The 18899-nt window shown below is 41.3% G+C and overlaps 1 protein-coding gene across 7 annotated transcripts in view; it reads right to left on the reverse strand.

Annotated features, from left to right (window-relative positions):
• TENM2 (teneurin transmembrane protein 2) overlaps positions 1-18899 on the reverse strand; it is a 615717-nt gene that overhangs the window by 166388 nt on the left and 430430 nt on the right. For all 7 annotated transcript variants that reach the window (XM_066196982.1, XM_066196981.1, XM_066196980.1 and 4 more), the window contains one exon: positions 6085-6319. In XM_066196982.1, the coding sequence (XP_066053079.1) occupies positions 6085-6319 (235 nt within the window). The remainder of the gene's footprint in view (positions 1-6084; positions 6320-18899) is intronic.

Here is an 18899-nt window from a genome sequence, read left to right on the forward strand (position 1 = left end):
TCTTTGCATACGCACTCACGTGAAAGTGCAGCAGGACCAACTGGCAGATCCAGGAACATTTAGGCAGCTCTGAATCAACTCAACTACAGGAACTTTCTCTTCTAAAGCAGAAAACCTTGTGTCTTTTTTTTTTGCTATAGGTTTCGGAGCAGTTGTTGCATAGTGCCAAGTGATGAAGTGCAATATTGCCTCCATTTGTTATTCCAGTGGTGAGGATTATGATAACAGTGTTTTGCATTTCAATGGGTCCATGCAGTTTTAACTTTCTACATCAATTAATGAACATAATTTCAAAACACTTCTATTTTAAAAGGCATACATGTAAGCTCTCCACTATCTCTTAATTCAACTACTCACTTAACAAGAAAAAAAGAAAAAGTACTAACAGTGCTATTTCAAGTCTGTAAGCCATAGAACAGAATAATAAAACTCAGAGCTCAGAGAAATTTATCAGTCGACACGTAAACTTAAATAAAGAGGAACAAAAATCACATAATCCTAGACTTTTTTAATAAAGACCCTAAACGTGCCTGTCTCTTCCTGTGCAGTCACTCACACTGCCTGTTCACTCTGCACAACCCAGAAGTTAAAAATGCAAATGAACAAGATCATGAAAACATGCAATTATCTGCAATCAGTAAAAACTTCTTTGAGCTTATGTGTACGTGAGTGGGAGTACATCTAGATCGATTTTCCGAATCATCATTATGTATCCTACTTTTGTAGTGTTTTCCTTCACCCTTTTCTCTCTCCTGTTCGTGCCTATATTTGTTATGAAAATGATACTCCAGTAGCCTGCTAAAAATGACCTTTCTACAGTGCTTTTGGAATCCCTCCAAGTACATGGCCCAAATGTGTTTAAAGTCCTCGGGGATGCTTTTGACTGTGCTTTCCTTGACTCTTGAAAACGCTTTTGATTTTTAGACAGGTCCAGAGTCTATCTATGCAGATTCCAATTATTTAGAAAGTCCCCACAACCTTTCTGCAACCTTCTCATGCGGGAAGGAGCAAGAGAATGAAGGACTCAGTTCCTGCCCCAGCCTTCAGGTTCAGAGGAATAACATCTGCTCTAGCACATGTACCTGTAGCTGCAAGGAAATGGTAAGAGAAAGCCATAAAAGACAAAGCAAAATTAAGAGTGAGGACTCATTTCACTGTTCCAAGTAGTTGTTTGTTATGCCCAATATATCCTAGGAAATTGCATTAACAAAAGGAAAGGAAATTTTGTTTCACTGTTCTGTTCCAGAACATTTTGCATCATGTACAGAGATATCAAAATATTGAGACATCATTGAAAATAGGCAGACAATTGCAGAGAGCAGCTGTAGCTTGGAACTTCAACACATTCAGAAACTTCAAGTTTACATATTCAGTTCAGAAGTTCTGCAGCTGATCTTGACACCCGAACATGGTGCAAAGCGTGAATGTGGTATTAACAACAGTTCAGATATTTAATTTGTTTCTTAAAAAAATTAATACCGCTTTCCCCCACTGTTAAATCCCTCTCCTCATATGCCCTGCTCTTGGCTTATTTTGCCTCGACTGCCTTGGCCTGTGCACAGGCTCAGTGCACTGTGCTCATTCCTGCACTGGAGCACTGGGTGCAGATGTTTCCCAGCTGTGACACCGCACGATTTTGAGTTCAAGCACTGCATGGTGCACACTGGGGTACAGCGCATGTTGCTGCTCCATCCTTTCATCTCTCTTTGCTGTCCTCAGGCTCACCCAGAGTGACTGTGCTGGAGTCAGACTGGCAAAGTAACAAATGCTGCTTGAACCCCAGGGAAAGGCAAATATTTTGAAGAAACCTTCTTTTAAGGTTCATAGGAATTCTTTTCAGGCTAAATTTTCAGATTTCTCAATCTTTAAACTGAACTTTGCCCAAATAACCTCAGATTTGGACCATTGGTCTTACACTACAGCCCACAAGATCTAAAGAAACCTATTTCATAATCACCAGAAGGGTGGCCACCATCCTTTCTCCTGAAACACAGAAGAAACATTAGGATATTACAGTCTTCCTTAAGACTTAGCATCACATCCTCCTGAGCAAGCACAAAGAAATTATAGACATAGATACAAAATTATCTTTGCAACTGAAAGATTTGGACTGAAAATATTTCAAATTACGAGACTAATTATGAGAACTGAAGAATAAGAGTAATTTCTATTTAATTCTAGCCTTCTTTCCTCCTGAATTAAGTATTATTAGTTATAATGGTAACAATTAATTTTACATCAATATAAAGTACTGAAAGAGGCATTAGTAAATCAGGCAATCTCAGTGAAACATCCATCCGTGGAAGCCCCTCTGTTCTCCTCCCTCAGCAGCCATCCCAGTGCCCGTGTGGGGTTCTCATCCCAGAGGATTCCTGCTGGGTGAGGAGCCACGGGACCCTCCCCTGCAAAGCCATCCCTTTCTCCCTGTGCCCTCAAAGCATTCCCAGCTTTAAAGCAGAGTGCTGCCTCTCCAGCTGTCAGGAAGGAACGAGACCCACCCTGGGATGTTCAAAGGCAGGGTTTTCATCACACATCCCCGTGGAAAGCAATGATTAAAGCAGCAATAAAGGAGCACCTCTCAACTGGAGAGGGTAGAACCCGGCACTTTGCTAGGAGGAGGAGGAGAAGATGCTTTGAAACAGACTGCAAGAGGACAATAAAAGTTAAAGAGCATTAAACAGCAGCTCCGAGCCTAAAGGTAAAGCAGCTAAATACTGCAGAAATGAACCATAAAAATAGCACCATAAAAATGCTACAGCCATGCATTACTGTGTCCTTACTTAGAGATATTTCAACCCTTCCATTACAGACCCTTATTTCAAAGAAAACAGAACGATTATGTAGCTAGCCTGGGAGCCTGATGCAGCCATAAAGCAGCAGCAGACCAGGGAAGGCACAGCCCATTTGTTTACCTGAGGCAGGAACAAGCACACTAAAATCAAGCACACGTCACTGCAAGTGTTCCAGGCCAGGTTAGCCAGGGGCGTTGGGCAACTTGATCTAGTGGAAGGTGTCCCCGCCCATAATGATCCTGAAGCTCTTTCTAACCCAAACCCTTCTGACTCTAAGTAAGTACGATTAGGAACTCTGCATAGACATGTTGCAAACCTGTAACTCCACTAGAAGCAAGGAGCTCCTGCAATACAGCTAAACAAAATCATGTGACAAATACAGCACCACAAAGATTTGGGGTAAAGTTGCCTGAAAAGGCCAAATGAAAACGTGTGCAAGCAGTAAAAGCTTCCTTTACGTCACCAAGAAAATAAACCAAATGTGATTAAAAGCCTGCAATCAATATTGAAACAAGAGATAGAGAAAGGATTATTTGGAAAAATGTGATCTCTCCAAACAGCCTGAATTTAGCCCAAACTGCCTAAGACAGCAAAGGAACAAAGGGAAGGTTAAAATATTCTTACCAGAAAAAAAAGAAAGCAACATGCAGACGTGTGTTGTATTATTCAATGATTTCAGCTCTTGGTACTGTTAGATAAAGAGACATCTGGAATCTAAATTGTGATCTGAATTTTGTAGTGCTGACACAAAGCATTCCCTTCAGACAGCTCAGGTGCCACTTTTTGTTTCATAATCAGTAACATGACCACTTCCACATCATTTTCAGTTGAGAGCAGAACCTACTGAAGGTAACTGAAAGATGAAATCTAAGAGTTATGAAACTCTCTCTTGATAAAGCAGGTGCTGTCAGTGCTGGCTTTGCCACCTGAGCACTCCTCTACTGAGATTAATAAACAGATAACAAGAAAAAAAAATAGAGTAGTGCACTGTGAAGAGGCAGCATGAGAGGGGTCAATGTTTTGCCACAAGCTAAAGTTTTAAAGTAAAGGCTGAAGTAAAAAGTTACTAAAAATATGCCTTTTTTTTTTTTTTTGTGGCTACTGGTATGAATGTGGATGAAACACCAGCACCAGCTTTAAAGTGACAGAATTACAGGCTAATTCTGAAAGTCTCAGTGATTTCACAAGCATCAATTTCAGTCATCTTCTGAGTTAATATTCTTGCGATGAAACTTGTCATCAAGCCCTGTCAGGTGTGTAATTTCAGAAAAGAACTAAAATCGATCCTGAAGCAGCTCTGGAATAGTCTTGGAACACAGAAATTCTGCCAGGACATTTTCTAATAGCTTAATGCTTGCGTGTGACAAACCTGTCTTCCAAAAAGCTCCAATTAACTGTCGGGCATCCAAAAATAACAGTATTCACAAGGTAACCTTTTGTCATCAACATGTACATATACACTCCCAGAGGTTGCAGGATAAGAAAAAAGAGAAGAACCAAAGTCAGTAATGGGATTCACAGTCACCTCTGACTAGGAATAGGTACAAAATCAGACAGTAAAAACAAAAAAATCCAGCCAGATAAATGCCCACTGCTGTGGCTCAGGGGTGCCAGTATTATGGCAAACAAATCCTTTTGTGAATATCCCAAGGAATTCCCTCCAGGTAGAGTGGTCAGTGAACTGGGACAACCTTGAGCCTTCAGAAATGACATATTTCAGGCACTGTTGTACCCAAGAACAATTCCATACAGGAAGAGGCAGACCAGGGACAGCTGGTGGCCACTCTACACCAGAATTAAAAGTAGGTACTAATCCTGGGCATTGAACCACACAGCAAGAACCACTCGTGGAGCCACACGACCAACATTTCTATCTTGTAGTTCTTAGCACTCAAGAAAAAATTCAGGACGTCCAAATTAAGTTCTATAAAATAGCAGAGGTTCTCACAGAAGCAGCAGATCAGAGCTGATCTTTTTTTTTTTTTTTTTTTTTTTTTTGGCCAAACCTAGCTCCAAATCTTAAGTAAGCAAGAATCCCTTTCCTTTCCTTTTTTGTCCATCTCAGCTTTGCATAACCTGAATCTGCTTTCCACTTCTCCATGGCAGCCACGTTCCCATTTCATCAGAGCAGGACAAAGTGAGGGCAGCCCCTTGTACACACCCCAGCCCAGCACAGGCTGGCACAGACTCCCTGCCCTTTCCAGGCTCCCCATGGAGCTGTAACCCACCGCTGATTCACCACTGAGTAACAACGGCCTCGGTGGTGTCAGCTCCAACCCAGAGCTGCAAACCAGACCAACAGTCTTTAATCGAATGTTGGAGGGGCTGGGCTGAGGCCGCATGGGGGTGTAACTACTTGGGATAGCCACAAAGATCCAGCAGAGCAGAATTAAAGTCCTGGGAGGCTGCAAACCAAATATAAATCCCAGAAGCTGTGGCAAGCAAGCAGCTGAAACCCTGGCAGCAGCCAGTGCTCCCAGCAGCCCAGCTCCTCCACCTGCTCGCTGTGTTTATCACTCTCTGGGCAAGCAACACCACCCTGCTATTCCAAGCACTTCATTCAGCACCACAATGGCTAATTTTGAATTCTGAGAGATCAGCTCTGCCAAATCTGCTATTTAAAGTGCAAGTTAAATATGTTTGACATTCCATACCCCAAATGACAACAAACCAGAATCTTTAGACCAGCAGCATGTCAGGCATTTATTTATTTATTTCTCTGTCAGGCCCAAGTGCTGCACCTTTTCATTTATATGCTGCTGTTTGCCCCACAGGCATCAAGCTGTTAACACGTACAGAAGAGATTAAAATGAACTCGCATGCTGGATGAGGTATAAATTAAAATTATAGTACTGTCAGTCATGAATCTCGGATTGTTTCTCAGAGTCTCCCAAAATGCATAATGTCAAGTGAGCCTCTGTTTGTTGCTTCAGGAAAGGCAAAATGTATAATTTTTCAGCAGCACAGTCAATATGAATTCTAAGTAAGTTGTCCCTGAGCCTGTGACATAAATACACCGCACTAATCGCATGAGTTGTGTGTGCAAGGAAGGTCCAAGTGAATAAAAGGCTTTAGAACGAGAAGTGAGCAGCGCTATCCACCGCGCGCCTGCCAGTGCAAAGCCGACTGGTGCTGCTGGGTGTTCCAATGCCACTCAGTCCCCACACTGTGCCAGAAATCCCCCCCGACACAAAGGACACCAAACCCCACCTCCCACAAACCAAGGGTTCTCTCTGGGCACTCTGGAGGACCCTCAGTGGCATCCCCCAGGGTGTCCGTCCCTGTCACCCACCTGGTCTCCAGGGGGACGTTGCTGTTGAGCACCCAGCTGTCCTGGAGCTGCACGGACTCGGGGGTGGTGGCCAGGTCGTTGGGCGCCGGGGCGGGCGCGTGGATCTGGTTCCGCCGGTTGGTGAGAGAGTTCCTGTTGAGGGAGTTGGCAGAGGAATGGTGATGGGACAGGGAATGGTTGTGAGGAGGAGGGAGAGGCGGCCTCAGCGTTGACTGGCTGTGGTGATTCGAAGGGCCTAAAACAGAAAAGAGAAAGAAATCACAGATGTGTGTGGTGACACTGCTCTCCTCGGCGCTTTCAAGGGGCCACTGCCTGGGAAAAGAGACTGTGCCTCTTGGACCTGGGGGCATCAAAGCGTGGGCAAATCAGATCAGCGGTTATTTGAGATCAGCAACATTAAACAGTGCTTCCAGCCTGCACAGCTGGCACGTTGACAAAGACTCTATTTAAATTTTAAAATACTTTACGGATTCTCCCCGGAGAGTCTCCTCAGTGGAGCAGCCAGGACAGCAGCCTAGCTTGACCATTCCCTACATCTACCAAAAAGAAATTTACCCCCCTCCGTTTCTATCAGGGACTTTAAGCAGATGAACCTTAATGGATTAAAAATAGCTTTTGAGAATATGGTCTTTAGGCCCCTATAAAACTTAATCAGAGAAATCAATCTTCTTTCATTCACTGTATTTTTCCAATCAGCTTCAAATGAACAGGATTTGTGCCAGCACAAGAAGATTAAACTCCAAATATGAAAAGAGAGCAACAAGGCAGTGATGGTATCTTTCATGTTATTCCATGTGATCAGGATTTGGCTTGTATTTTTCTATTTAGTAATGCCACAAACACACAGCAAGATCTGGAAATTATGCAACTCTTTCAGTCTTTTTCATTGAAAAATGACAGATGATATCTTTTAGTGATAGAGAAGGATATAAACTTTCCTTATTCTTTGACTACTGACATGTTTGCTTCGATACTGAAAAATACTTTTTTCTAATCATTAAGGCATATGGATTAAAAAAACAGCACATGAAAAGAAAATCTGATAAGCAGGTGTCGTTCTAACATTGTCACTTTTCTAAACATAACTGAAGACTAGTAAATAAGTTCATGTGCAATTCCACACATTGAAATAACTTATGTCTAATAAAATGAGTAAAAGAAAATAAAGAAAACAAACATTCATGAACTGTAGGCTTTAGACATTGTATCAAGTTGTTTTCTAGTGAACATTAATCAGTAACATTAGAGAAATGATAATTCTAATGATGCATGTTTGTTTTTAGAAACTGAAGCAAATTCTGCACTTAATGAATCAAATAATAAAAAGAAGACATCACAAAACATCATTTGCAGCAAGACTGATCTTTGTCATTTGAAACAAAGAAGTTTAGGAAAGCTGCTGAACTGGGTAATTACTGTAAGTTAATTAAGGCCAATATTTATAAGAGACTCAAAATATAAAAATACAAAAAGAAAAAAAAAACACCACAAAAAAAAAAAAACCAACCAAAAAACAACAACAAAAAACCACACCCAAACCAAGACACAGAATAACACCCCAAACCCAAGCACTTTTGGACAGAGGCCATCCTTTTCTTCAGCATTTCTGAGGGCTTGGGGAAGCACAGGCTGGTGAGGAACAGAGCCAGGTTTGCTGGGACTTACACAAGGCAAGTACAGCTTGTCCTCTGACAAGAAACTTTAAGAAAGGAATTATAATAAATTCTGAATCCTCCACATGTTGCCTTATATCTACGCAGCAGTTTCTTTATCTTTTTGAATGTCTGTTGCCCGAACGTGCACCCTGTGGGAATGTCAACTGCTTTAAATACAAAGTCACCTTTCATGAACACATCCTAAATTTTAAGGCCATTATATGTGCAGCTCTCCTCACTATCCTTGGCTATGTCTTATCTAAGCATAAAAGAGACTGTTTAGCCAATCAAATTTGATGTTTAAAACCCGTTTTGGACCTCCCAAGAACATCAAATCTCTAATCTATACTAGGTCTTGTGCCATTCCACAACAGCATGCAGAGCAAGACACAGCAGGAAGAAAATGTGTTTGGACAATATCCACGTGCACAGAAGCTTAACTGGAATTACTCTCATAGTCTGTGTTCTGGCTTTAAACAAAGCATCCTTGGATTGCAATAAGTGAATATTTATGAGTGATAAAATACAAATATGTGCCCTTGTGTTAATAGTTACTTCAAACGATTCATGTGCTTCATGTTTTCTCAATTTACTTTAGATGCAGCTTTTCCTTCTCAAGGAGAAGTACGAAAAAGTCATACCCACATAAACAAAACGGTTTTGCTCTGAGAGCCACAGTTAAATAAAGACTCTGAATCTTGTCACCGAAATATCATGGTGGCTGCTCTTAAAAGTGAGCCAAGTGCACATCAATGAGAATAAACAGCATTTCTGTAAGATTAAGGAAGGAAGAACTGAAATCAAATTACCACAAATTATTTAATCTGCCTCAAGATTCAGTTCCCACACAGTAAATGTAAGATACGCAGCAAAATGAGCTGTGCAGAGGTAACTGAACACACACTGCAGCTGCAAAAACTCTGAAATCTGGTGCAAGACAAATGTCGCTCTTAATGTAGAAAAATAAACAAATACCAATATTAACATCATATAGATGTTATATAGTTTCTATTAAAATGTATAAAAGCTTATGTATATAAAAAGTACTAACTGGGGAGCGTGCACACACTCATGTATATATGAGAGAGATAAAAGCTTAATACTCGGCTCCTTCATAAACCTGTTCAAATGAATCAAAAGCAGGAGCTGAACACTACTGGACTTGCCAGGGATATAAAATTGGATTCACATCCAAACATCTGAGCACTTCTTTACGAGCATCTTTGCCTAAATTAAAATTTCACCAGCAGTACCTGCAAATTTGCTGAGCTCTCAAGTTCAGGGGAGTAGATCACTTGTCCCATAATGAAGGATCCAAAGGGATTGGCCCGATGGATCCCACGGCACAACACGCTCGGGCCCCCTGGAAACTGCGTTTGATTTGGACGCTTAAACACAATGAGTGTCTTGATGGAGTGCATCTGGCCTTTTACATCAGGAAATAGATTTTATTTTTGATATAACTATAGCCAGTATTGGTCTGGGGGAGAATACTGAGGAAATGATGCCTTTTCTCTGTTACTAGCTGAATTAGTCATTTCACCAGGATACACTATACAACCTCAAACATTTAGGATTTAAGGAAAAGTCTTTTAAAACCACAGTGAAAATCAGAGACCTGGAAATCTGAAATACTGGTACTCTCCACACTTTGGCTTTTTAATTTTTTTTTAATTTCTCATTTAAATTCACAAACTGACGACCTATCTAATTCCAATCAATTTTAGTAGGCATTGATTATGCTGAGCATTTTCAAAATCATGGCCTGGTGTCCACATAATCAACATGTGATTCTTCAAGAGATCTTACTGCAGTCAAGAATTCCAGCAGCACTCGTTTCAAATTAGAAGCTGAGTAAGGGTAAATTGTGTTGTAATTAAGTAATCTGAGAATACAAATTCTGATCTGTGTAGCTCTGAAGCAATCATCAGCTATCCAATTGACTTATTTGGGTTTAATCAGAACCAAAACACTAAAAAAGAAAAATAAAAAAATATTTTGCTCGGTTCATTCTTTTGTCTGGGGAAACATTTAAACAAACCAGGCTAGCACAGAGCCTGTGCATGATAGCAGAGCCACTGTGGCCCAGCCTGGCAGCCCCAGGGCTCAGAGAGAGCCCCTGGCTGTCCCACAGGAACATCAGCAATGGCCGAGTGCTCCTGAGCACACCTTCCAAACATTCCTGCTCGGCTTCTCTACAATTCAAATGTTGACTGAAATACAAAAGGAAATTCAGATCTGCTTTAACGTGGTCAAATTGTTTTTCATAGCTCTTCCCAGGCTTTGGTACACTCACTCCACTCATGCACCAAATCCAAGCAACACAATGATCCAAGGAGAACAAGTTGATCTCCCACCTCAGAGATGAAATACAAAGCAGAAAAGGCAGCATCCCTAATCTGAGGAAAGCAATTGCTTCCCTGCATCCCAGTTCTTTGCCACTACTACCTCAAAAAAAGTAGCGGAGATCGTATCTTGGTTGTGCTGAATTATCCTCTGTGACATTATTAAATGCTAAAGAGACATTTACACCTCCTCATCATTCCTTTTCACAAAAGAACTAAAAGAAAAAACCCAAACATGCATTATTTTTCTGAAATGAACAATGACCCAACTATTTCCTTATGCTTTAAACAATACAAGTACTGAACAAAAAAAAACTCCCAAAACCGAAGCTGATGAATTGAAAGAAAATAATTAAAAAGCCCACAGACAGCCCTTGTCAGGCGGCATTAGCAACCTCGTCTGCAGCACTCCTGGCTCTTTATTCAAATCCCTCTGCCACGCTGTTTTCTCAAGGAAACCACATCATCTGCCATCACAATGAGTAACGGGTGTTTCACAGAACCACAGGGCCACCTTCCAAGCTAAATTCATCTTCCAAGGCAGCTGCCATTACTCTGAGTCAGGGGGAGCAGAAAGCCCTGGAACGCCCAGGAATGTGAGGGTGCCACAGGAGCTGCTGTCTCCAGCCCAGCCTGCAGTGAGCTTGGCAGGGTGGGACCAGGGCTCCTGCCCAGAAACACACGCTGGGCTTTATGCTCTCTCTGCTTCAGTTCTCCTGTTTGTTGGCTTCATTCTCTACATTATTTTGTGCAAGGCTGTAGCTAAATGGCATCTCAATGTTCTGAAAATGTTTTCAACACATGCTGTAAAGAAGAAAGTTATCTCACTCCTAACCATGGATACCATTACCTCTCTCTCTTGTTGTTTTCAATCCAAGACATTTGCCAGGTGTTCCTTCTTTTGTCTACCTGTTTTTTTACACTCTTTGAGGCAAGAATAGGTTGAATGACTGGCTGTCATCCCAGACTGTACATTTCAAACTGAAAATTCAGTAAATGTGTGATATGAAATAGTAAGTCACTTATCAGTGTCTGCCAGTGCATTGCAGCCATGTCCCCAGCACAGTATTACAGCAGAAAATTAAATGCTGCTCTGACAAAAAAGAAAAAAACAACAAAAACAAACCAACCAAAACAAGAACAAACCAACCAAAACCAAACAAAAAAACCCCAAAGTAAAAATACCCCATTGCTTTCCCACAATATCCAGGGTGCACAATCATACCAACAAAGGCAAAACTGGACCCTCCACCAGGAGTCAAACCTAAGGGATTAGAGTCATGTAACTACTTCTCTCAAATGAGGGTCACCTGCAAAAAAGGTTAAAACTCACTGCCCTACAAAGTAGCATTATCTGAGACACCATGTACTAATTATATTTGTTGAAATACATCACTTAAATATTCATTATTGCGCTGCATGAGGTGCATGGGCTGCATGAAATAATGTCTGGTCAATGGCAAACCACATCACTTCAATAATAATGCTTCATGCAGACTCAGTGTCCTGTGGTACTTTATATATATATATATATATGTATGTAACACATATATGAAAAGGTAGGCACTCCATTTCAAATTTTGCCTGTCGTAAAAATGAGTCACAGAGAAGTTGGAATTTTCTTCCTTCTAACTGAAAAGCAATCATCGCACATCTTTTTCAATCAGTCTTTAAATTTATTTTCCCAATACTGATATAAATATAAAACATATTTCAGAGAGTTTAAGGATGTATTTATCTTCTTCAGCTCAGGGACATGAGCATTATTCACACTGTTGCTTGAAGAGGGCACTGATGTACGAAGAACCAAAAAGAAAAGCAGGCATGTATATTTCTAAGCAACAAAGTTCATTGTTACTGTCATCATTACTGTGGAATATATTAGTGCAGAAAGATGAATGTTGTTCTCTAGTCCTGGCTCTGCAGAATGGGAAAGAGCTGGACTCTGTCTAAAGACTCAGTCAAATTCTTGCCCGAGCTCACACGATTTGAAGCACTGGAATCACACCAAAGTGAAAATGAAGATACAGATTTTTCTGACCAACAGACAGAAATTTCTGAACAGAAATATTTAGGCCAGCAGTGGAACCTGATGAAATTTTCCTGATAGGATTACGGCCTGAAAACTGCTGCTTCTCTGCCTGGTCTATGGGGGTCCCTGAAAATTGTCGTGATGACGTAAGAATAACCGGGCCACAATTTCCAATTCATTGCGAGTCTCAAGTCAGGTGCAAGAGAAAGTCATCCCTGAAGCTGCTACAGCAGCATTTCAGATCTTGCATCACCCAGTGAGCTGGAACACATTTGGTTTCCAAGGGGCAAAAGAAATGCCAGTCATAGGTGGTGTAATGCCATGCACTACCTTGATTATTTCAGAAGCGTCACAGAACGTATTGCACATTGTCCAAAACGCTCCTTTTTTGTTAAACCCAACCTCCTAAAAGCTTTATCCCAGAAGGAGTCTCTCAAAATAAATTTCTAAAGTAATTATGTAAGAAAGAAGATCTAATAGGAAACTGAGCTTTTAAATAAATCACCTGGAAGGGGCTGCAGATCTTTAAGAGAAGGAATGGTCTATCAGCACAGTAATGATTTGGAATCTTTCTGTTGTTTGGAGAGTCTGTAAAGTCAAGTTACACCACTGAGAAGTTTGGCAGCTGAACTACGAATGAAACTAAATATATTGAACAAGGCTTTCAGCATCACATCATTTCTCTGTTTCTGAGGCAGTATTATCATCTCTTCCCAGCACCACTAACTTTTTCAACTTCTGAATTTTTTCCTTATTCCATCTTATACTACTGCCTTAGGACAACTCACCATAATGCACAGTGCACACCAATCTAGATTTATTTTTCAGTTCGACAGCAGGACTAACAAAAATATAATATTTTTCTTGTCTAAAAGGAAAAATAAGAAGTTCTATCTTACTGCAATGTTCTTCAATGGGTTTTCCGGGTTTGGCCATTTTTTTTTATATATTTACAATATAACCCCTTTGGCCCTCCAAAACATGAAAAGAATAATTAAAACCAGTTTTACTTTTAGGTTGAACCGACTGATAATCAAATGAGGGAAATAAACACTGATATATAAGCATCATTAACATGAAGGCTCACTGACATATACCCATAAATACAAGGTTCCTGGAGGAGCTACCTGGGAGAATTCAATTTCATAGCTCCTGGGAAGCCAGTTATTTATTACCTGGACCATCTGTTTCCCAACATGTACAACAGGTAAAAATAATTTGTGTGGAATATATGGAAAAAGTAAGAGGAATGTTGCATAATTCTAGAGTAAAGAAAAGCAAATGTAATGCAATGTACATGTTGCACTGGATCAGGATTTTCAATGGGTTATTTCTCTTTTTAAGAGCAGGCAAGATACAAGGAAGTACAAGACAGAAACAAGGATTTGTCTGCCTCCAGGGTACTGCAAGCTGCAATACTACATGACTGGCATTTCTTTCACAGGCAGTGAGATTTCATTTGAATTCTTTATTGGTTGCTTTGGACTAAGAAAGGAAAGTCACAAACCATTCAGAGAAGAAGTCCTGTTTAAGTTTCCTGACTTTTCAAGGTACCAGAGACATTACCTTCACCTGCTACAAGTAAAAGATTGTTCCTCAGGTGAAACCATGGGTTAATGAATAAAATACAGATTATCATAAAGCGCCGTATGAAAGCCCTCACACAGTTTATCACTCAGCACATGAGCCAACATTAACCCAGCAAATCTTAAACAATTCCTTAAATAGAGTTTTTGTGTGTGAAGGGCAAAAAAAAAAAAAAAAAAAAGACATCAAACAACTAAAACCCAACTGCAACCCCCCAGTCACGCATGGTAAAACAGAAAAATGAATACAAGATGATTTCAGCTGTGAGGATGATGGGCCCCTCTCACTGGGAACTTCTCAAGGTACAGTGCCTGATGTGACTGTGCAGGGGCTGATCCCAGGTCCCACAGCCTCCCTGGCCCTGGGTGAGCAGAGCTCAGCAAAGCCCAGCCCCAGGGATGCTCCCAGCACTGCCCAGGGATGCCGGGCTCAGTGCAGGGCAGGGATGCTGCAGCCCGGCGTGGGGAAGGGCAGTGCTGCAGTGGGAGCTTTGAGAGCTGCCTCAGGAACAGCTCCAACCCAAAGAGCCCTGCCTGCAGCTGGCTCCCAGAGACCAGAAAATTAACTGAGAGCAACACTGCTCCAGCCCATGGAGCTTGTGCTGGCCAGCAGTTCTCTCAGTGGCACTGCAGCAAATACTTCACCACTACTGCATTTACCATGGAAAAAGCTGCTCAGCTAGAAACTCACTCTGTAGCACAGAAGAAATGAAACAGCCCACTGAAAACTTTGTCTGGGTGGAAAAGATCAAGTATTGTCTTCTCTAAACAGCATGAATAACATCTTGCAGAGACTTAATCCTTACCAAGACATTAAACCTCCATGCAATTCTCTATTACGTGAGCTTGAAGAAACTCTCAGAACAAGGCTATGAATCTTTTCTTTTCCATTTTTTTAATGAAATACACCTGTTTAATCACATAATTAGTGAAACAGGAATCACCATCACCACTCCTCTCCTGGGGCTGTGGTGCCTGCCTGCCACCCTCTGCCCAGATCCCACAGCCCCATCCCAGAGCAGCCGTGCTCTGGGCTGCCACTTCCAATCTGCCCTGCTCTTCCCTGGCCAGCATGGGGAAGGCAATCGGATTCCCAGCCTGAAGAGGCTGTGTAATCATCCTGGCAGATACCAAACCCTGGAGTGTTCCCACATTACCAGAACAAGGCAGGGAACTGAAATGCCTTTCAGCAATGCTGCGTGTTCCCAGTGTCAAGGGGAGAGGGAGCAGCACAGCCCTGCCCGTCATCTGCGCTGAAACATTTCTGAAAGCACAGCTTCACCCCGGCTACCCACACCAGCACCAGATTTGCGGGCCTGGCTTATCTCAAGGCCATGGGTTTATTTTTCTGAGCCCAGCAATGCAAAGTAAAAGCCACTCAAGTAAAAAGCCACAGAAATATGGTATTAATTGAGATAGGAGGGAACAGATTCCATTTCCTACTTAAGGTATAAAAACCTGCTATCATAATTGCATTATATACTGTTTCTTCCTTCCGAATGTCTGAGGCTGCCACAGAACTTAGCAGTGTTTAATACTGCAAAAAGAAAGTGAAAAAAAACCCCACCTCTCAAGTGCCATGCTGAATGGATAATTATGGCAGTGGCAATACTAAAGAAGAATTTAAAAATGGGAACAGAGAATGCCCACAACACTTTATCCAACTAAAGACATAGGAGACTAGAGAGTAGTTAAATATCAAGATTGCAATTTGGGTAAAACCTCTTCCACTCTGCCAAAATTGCTAGCAGCTTTTTGTGATCAAAACCTGTGCCTGGAATCTCTGCCTTACCCAGAGTGTGGATTGCTGGAACCCCTTGGACAGAAAAGGTTCAGGGCAGGTTAAACCATAACATGATACGTGAACTTCAGCAAACTCACAGACCAAGGAAGAAAAGCTTTTGACACTGAAGTTGGCTTATGAAATCATGGCAGAGGAGAAAAGATCAGAATTCTGCAATCAGTCAGACAATTCAGCTTTGAGACATGGGGCAAGGAAAGAGTCAACAGAAGAGAAGGGGAAAAGACTAAAAATAAACGTGTCCTAAGAGCTCTTATGGAAGTTCCTTCCCCAGAGAAATGAAGCTTTTGACAATGCTGTGATATCTGTACAGGCCACATGCAGGTCAGCAAGGAATTATCAGCAATGAGAGTAGAAGCTCACCGACACCCTGGTCTGTACCATGAAATTCTTGGGCAGTGTGGGGCAGTAAATTCGGGCCAGATTTAGTCTGATACACCTGGATCAAGAGTCTCCCCCTCCACGTGCTTTGACGTAGTCTCGGGGACCCATCGTTGTTTCCATCCCTCATGAGCCCTCTAGAAGAATGAGCCCATTTGCATTAATTTGTCAACACTTCTAATACAGCAGCTATTAAATCGAAATTCTATGTTTGAAAATCCAGTAAGATTATTTTAATTTGATATCACAGCTAGGATACAGAATGACTGCATACAATCTTCCTAATTCTAAATTAATATGCCAGAAAAATCTGTGTTAAGTCTTCCATAGAGACACGCTAAGTACATCAAGACTTTTCTTCACAGACCTTCCATGAACCACATTTTCAAAGGAGCCTTCAGGAACAGATGTGTTGTCAAGCTCAAGAAATTCCAAAGCAAAGAGGATTTTTTTTCCCCTAAACATGTGTAGTGTTTAAAGGGAAAGTTATTTTTGTTTTATTGTTACCAGTAAATTACAGATATCCATAGTTTTAGGTAGTGGGATACTTACGAGGTGTCCATACTTATCATGGAATGAATGAAAATCAAATTACTTTAAAAAAAAAGTTATCTGATTAAATTATTGCTGTTGGGTAGCTGTGACTCTCCACACCGACAACAGTTACCCTACAAATTAAAAAAAAAATTAAGATATCCATTCTTTTTTAATAATTTTCTTGTGTCTTTTATGTGTGAAAGATTTTAATTTACACTCATCTATCAACTCAGACAATTTCACTAATGGGGAATTTATTCCGATTAAAAAAAAAAATCAGACTGCACTTTCAGAAGTTTATCAGAAGGTGGGTAAATGCACATGGCACCTGAATCAGGAATAAGTATCATTTTTTAACACAATTCTTAAAAATCAGGGTTTTCTTAGACATAGTTCGAAAGGAATACGATGCCCACACAGAAATGATTTTATTTCAAATGAATGCATCTGAAAGAAATATTCACAAACATGGAAAGGCAGAGGAGACATTAAAGTGGACAGTTAAACATGGTAGAGAAAGGGATCTTGAACCAAATAATGCTGTCCTCTGGCAATGTCAGTCATAACCACCCTCAATGTATGGAGTTTTTATCTCTCAAAAGCGATTGCAGTCAACGTCACACACATGGAAACGATCAGTGCCAACACCCAGAATGTAACAACACTGGTAACACTTGGTGCTCTCTACAGTGTCTGCTGCGTGTTCTTTTCATGTGCTTCACAAACAAAGCCCAATAAGGAAAGGATGTTATCAGAACTTTACATGACAAATTGAAAGAGAGAGCGGAGAACTCACAGGGAATTGTGTGACCAAACCCTGGCCTTTTTCTTCTTCCAGCAGGCCTTCCACATCTGACACATTTCTCCAGTCACAACAAACTAAAACACTAAAACTAAAAATTAATTCCAGTGGGTGCTAACAGAAAGTGTCCCGTGTTTAACTGTTGTTTCAAACAGGTTTGGTTTGGGTGTTTGTTTTTTAAAGCAAGAGTATTTCAGTAACACCTCTCAGTAAACAGAAACAGAAACAAATGAGGAAATTTCTACACAGGATGAAGATCCAGAAATGCAGTATTGTTCTGCCAGATCTCTTATGTATGTTAAAAAACAACATTAAACCCCTAAACAAACCTCACACAGCTGATCAGAGATTTTTCCAATGATAAATAACACAAGTCCCATTGTGGTGGTTTAGATTTTTAAGCTAATGTCCAATTAGTGTATTTTAAGAGAAATACAAGAACTACCCTCTACAGGGCATGCAAACCAGTCATCCTCAATGCTTGAAGACTGATCCATGCAGATTTTCTGCATCATAAAATAGTCTGGAATAAAACCCAAACTGCACATCAGTGTAGGATGCTGACAGACATCTTGATCCAGTTTCACTGTTTCAATTTAGCTGCATATTGTTTGACACTGCTCAGGGAAATATGACAAGCTGTGCCACGAACGGAAGGGAAGAGAACCAACTCTCTGTTGCTGTACATTATATTTTTATTAACTGAGACTCCACAAAACTCTAAATTTATGAAATACTGAAGAAGAATTATTAAATTATTCATCAGTGATAAGACAATTAAGAAGCAAACTAAGGAGCAAGTGGAAGCTTGGTCCTGAGGGAGAACAGCTGGTCTTCTCATTAAAAGTATGTTTTGGCAGCAAAATACCCTCTGAACAGAGGGAACCTGCTGCTAAAGCAGCCTCAGAGTCAAATTTAGGAGCAAGTGACAAAGACAGGCTGATGTGAAGAGCAAGGAGGTGCACTCTGGGTAGCAGTGTGTGGCTTGTGCAAGCTGCACACTCCCTGCTCCTGGCAAAGAGGTGAGGTGACTTTATTGTACTTTGGAGCTACATCACGCCATGGAAGCTGCCTCAGCCACCTCGTGCTGATGCACCAGACTACAGCGAAATTAACTTAAAACTCAAGGAAAGATGTTATTTGTACCAAACAAGCCAACAGCTGAGCACAGAGTCCAGTGGTGAGGATGGTGTCCGGGTCACTGTGTCAGATCCCTTGTCCATCAAACAGCAAAGCTGCAGACCCTGAAGCAACACTGGGTCAGTAATTCCTGGGAAGGTTCCCCAGCAGGAGCAGGTCCTGTGCAGGATGTGCCGAACACAAGCACTGCCCATCTGCACAGTGAGCAACAAGCACCCCTGGGCAAGAAGGGATATTCCACCTCTGAGGCTGTGATGGTGCAGGTGCTAAAAAAGGAACTGTATGATGTTAGAGACACAGGAAGTCTTTCAGAGCTGGAGAAGAGAAGGAAAGGGAATGAGAAAGGGAAGAGAGAGAACTTTGGTGCCATGTTTTTTATAAAGTTGAAGCAGCACATGCAAAGAAAGTTGACTCTGCTCCAACAGGCTGGAGCAGGGCCAGAGCTCTGAGGGGGTCTGAAAAATTCCTCATGAAAACCATTGCTCCTGTCCTTCTCATCCCTCTGCTACTCATACCTACTCTTTCTAGGATTGTAG

This window comes from Chamaea fasciata, unplaced genomic scaffold, assembly GCF_029207755.1.
Source record: "Chamaea fasciata isolate MVZ Bird 193981 ecotype frontalis unplaced genomic scaffold, bChaFas1.0.hap1 SCAF_15, whole genome shotgun sequence".
Lineage (NCBI taxonomy): Eukaryota > Metazoa > Chordata > Aves > Passeriformes > Sylviidae > Chamaea > Chamaea fasciata.